We start from the raw sequence: 3,534 nt of genomic DNA, 5'->3' as shown, positions 1-3,534 counted from the left end.
AATAATTTTAAAATATATTAAAACATTAATTCTAACATACTAAAAGAATATTAAGTCAAAATAACTACTTGCAATTAATTGTATTACTTTAATTGTGGAAGAATACGTACTGTACAATACAGTATATATATGTTGTTAAAATTACGTAAGTTTACAAGTTTAGAAAATGGTTAAGAACTTTGTTTTTAAAAGTGTGGGAGGGGCTGGCTTGATATCTTAGCGGACTAAAGTGCCTGCTTAGGCAGAGCTCAGTGGCCGGGGCTCAATCCCTAGCCTGCAGTGCTGGCCAGGGTCACATTGAGAGGGTGACTGAGACCAGCTAGTGGCACACGCCTATAATCCCAGCACTTGGGAGGCTGAAAACAGGAGAATCACTATGAATCCTATTTACATAGGGAGACCCTATTGTAAATACAGAAAAAAAATACATAAAAGTGTGGGAAAGGTTTATAAAAGTGTAGGAAGGGGCTGGGGAGACAGCTCGCCTGGCAAGTGCAAAGACCCAGATTCAATCCCCAGTACCACATGCCATGCCAGTCATTCCAGTTTTGGGGAGGCTGAGACCTTAGGAAAATGAGAGTCCACGCTGTGCGGCAAGACTCTGTACCAAATAAAAGATTTAAAAAGTGTGGGGTTTATAAAGCCTTAAACATATATATAAATACTAAAATAAATATAACATGGTTGCCCCGCTGATCTCCACTTACCGTGGGAGTGTCTGGACAGTAACAGTGCTGAGCGAGGGACCGCTGTACCTCGACACACGGCCCCATAAATGATTCTGAATGCTTTCTGAGGGCTCAAATCCAAGGTTGCTCCCATGGCAGGCAAGCACTGTATCACTGGGCATGTTTTACGCAAGACTCCCATTTCTGAACTTTTGACTGACATACTATTTATACTGAATGCAGAGATGATGCTAAGGAAAGAGGGACCGGAATCTGCTTGCAGATACCCTGAGTCCAGACTGATACAAACGCTCCTTGAGCACTCACCTACGGACACTGGCAATGGTCTCTCTGTTTTTGAAACGACTGAATCGAGCTGTGTAATTCAAAGTTTTCATGAAGACCCCCGACAGCTCCTGTTCATCCTCTGCACTCTCATTCTGCTGCTTTCGATGCTCCAGAAGCATATGAACTTCTGAATTTAGGAGAGTCTCAGCCGTTTCAAACTCTGTTGAGATCAAAAATGTGAGCTGAACACAGTCCTCCAAAAGCCGGCTGTTGCATGTTTTCGTGTCAACATTTCCCGTTTTCACTCTCATCCATGCTTCATGGGTCTCAGGAACAGCGCTCTATGGGATGCTAACACTGAGCTCATTTCTGACACCAATGAACCTCACCTCACCTGGACGCAGAATTAACAACACAGGATAAACCTGATTATCCTAATTAGGCCAGTTACTCATTTCCAATCAGAGCACATCAACAATGTAAAAACCCACAGCCCCCTGCGAGATAATTCAGGGGCATAAGTGCCTGCCTGGCAGGCGAAACGTCCAGGTTTGATTCCTGGTATGAAAAAAAAAGGTCTAAGTGCCTACCTGGCAAGCACAAGGACCTGAGTTCATTCCCTGGTACTGCGTGTGTGCCTACTCTGGAACCATGGCCCTAAAACTGGACATGGTGGTGCACACCTGGAATCTCAGCACTGGGGAGGCTGAGACAAGATCATCACTACAAGTCTGAACTGCGTAGTGAGACCCTGTATCAAATAAATTAACTTTAAAAAAAAAAACTTATTTTTTTTTGGAGTGGTTGGGGCAAACCCAGGTCTTTCTCGCAAAGCTACACCCTGGCCCTTTTATTTTTTAGGACAGAACCTTGCTAACTTGGCCAAGCTGGGCCTTACCTTGTTATCCACTGTCTTCTCGAGTGCTGGCATTAGAGATGTGCACCATGCCTGGCTGAACCCATAATGTTCACACTTCTATAATGCTTTGCTTTTTAGGGTTTTCTGCTACCGGAAATTGAACTTAGGACCTTGTGCTTGCCAGGTAGGTGCTATGCCACTGAGCTATATTCCCAGCCCAACACCTCTGTGATGCTACACAATATGCTTAATTTATTTTCCCTTTTTGAGACAGGATTCCACTATGCAGCAATTCAGGCTGGCCTTGAACTAAAAAAAAATCCTACCTCAGCCTCTCAAGTGCTGGGATTACAAGAGTGTACCACTAGGCCCAGGGGTTAATTTTGAGAATTGTTAGTTGGGCATGGTAGTGCATGTCTATCACCATAGCACTCTAGAAGGCTGAAGCAGGAGGACTTCAGGTTCGGGCTTAGCCTGGGCAACTATATTTTTTCTTTCTTTTTTTTTTTGGTGGAACCGGGGATTGAACTCAGGCCCTTGTACTTGCCAGGGAAGCGCTTATTCTACTGAGCCATCTCCCCGGCCCTTAGCCTCGGCAACTTAAAAGAGACCCTGTCTCAAAATTGAATAAAACAAAGTGCCTGCCTGGCAAGCGCAAGGTCCTGAGTTGGATCCCTGATATAAAAAAAAAAAAAAAAAAGAAAAAGAAAAAAAGGGCTGAGCATGTGAGTATCAATAAGAACAAAACAGTGCCAAATAAAAGCTATAGTGGAGAAAATCCAAAATTACTTGCAGCTTAGCGTTTACATATTGTACAGAAATGCCTATAATTGGGAAATCACTAATACCTACATCAGAACAGGGCCCCAGGGCCGGGGAGACGGCTCAGTAGAATAAGCGCTTCCTGGGCAAGCACAGGGGTCTGAGTTCAATCCCTGATTCCACCAAAAAAAAAAAAAAAAAAAAGTATCCTGTTACAACACAGGTAGTCCGTGCAGGGGGCAGGACATGAGGTTTTAACGCAATCGGATAGGTATGCAAAAGCTATTTTGCCCCCGAGCGCAACAGAGATTGGGCAAAAACCTTCTTGGGAGGGTGAAGCAGAGGCATCGATCGCTGCGAGGCCAAGGTGAACTACATAGTTAGATCCTGCCTCCAAAAAAAATTACTTTAGTAAAAACCGGGCGAAGGCTGTGTAGAAATCGAAGCTCAGCACAGTTCACGCGGAGTTCTTTCCTGCTGCATGCCTACTGACTAAAATCTGTCCTAACGACGTTAGCTACAGCTTCGTTCATCTGACACCCGAAAACAGGCAGTAACGTCCGCTGGCCGCGGGGAAAGCCAAGGCGGCGAGCAAGCAGGAGCGCCTTCTCCGCAGGGCGCTCGCTCCACCGGCGCCCGGCGGGCTCCGAGGCCCGGGGACCAGCCTGACCGTGCGGCTGCCCGGCCGCGGACGGGGCGAAGACGACGCCGGGCTGTGGAGACCACGCAGCGGCGGGTAACACCGCACAGCCGCGGCTCGCACCTTTGGGAAAGATGAGTTGCGAGGCGTCCTCTTCCACGTCGCCAGCCCGCGGATCACTGCCGCCCGCCGCCATCGCTGCGACGCTCGCCCCGCGAAGCCGCCGGAAGCGGAAGTGGGCAGCCGCGCACGGACTCTCGGGAAAAGGGGCGGGCAGGGGGCGGGGCCTCGGCGGCGTGCGCGCTGCGGCCCCCGGC

General features: G+C 47.9%; 1 protein-coding gene across 1 annotated transcript in view; it reads right to left on the bottom strand.

The window, feature by feature from the left end:
- Window positions 1-3,455, bottom strand: part of Polr2d (RNA polymerase II subunit D) — an 11,358-nt gene extending 7,903 nt beyond the window's left edge. The window contains exons 1-2 of the mRNA XM_004626317.3: window positions 3,341-3,455; window positions 996-1,176 (exon numbers count right to left, since the gene is read on the bottom strand). Coding sequence (XP_004626374.1) covers window positions 996-1,176; window positions 3,341-3,413 — 254 coding nt within the window. The 5' untranslated portion in view covers window positions 3,414-3,455. The remainder of the gene's footprint in view (window positions 1-995; window positions 1,177-3,340) is intronic.
- Between the last annotated feature and the right edge of the window lie 79 nt (window positions 3,456-3,534).

This window comes from Octodon degus, unplaced genomic scaffold, assembly GCF_000260255.1.
Source record: "Octodon degus isolate 3935 unplaced genomic scaffold, OctDeg1.0 scaffold00014, whole genome shotgun sequence".
NCBI lineage: Eukaryota > Metazoa > Chordata > Mammalia > Rodentia > Octodontidae > Octodon > Octodon degus.
The sequence above is the reverse complement of the archived record's forward strand: the minus strand, read 5'-3'. Positions and strand labels throughout refer to the sequence as shown.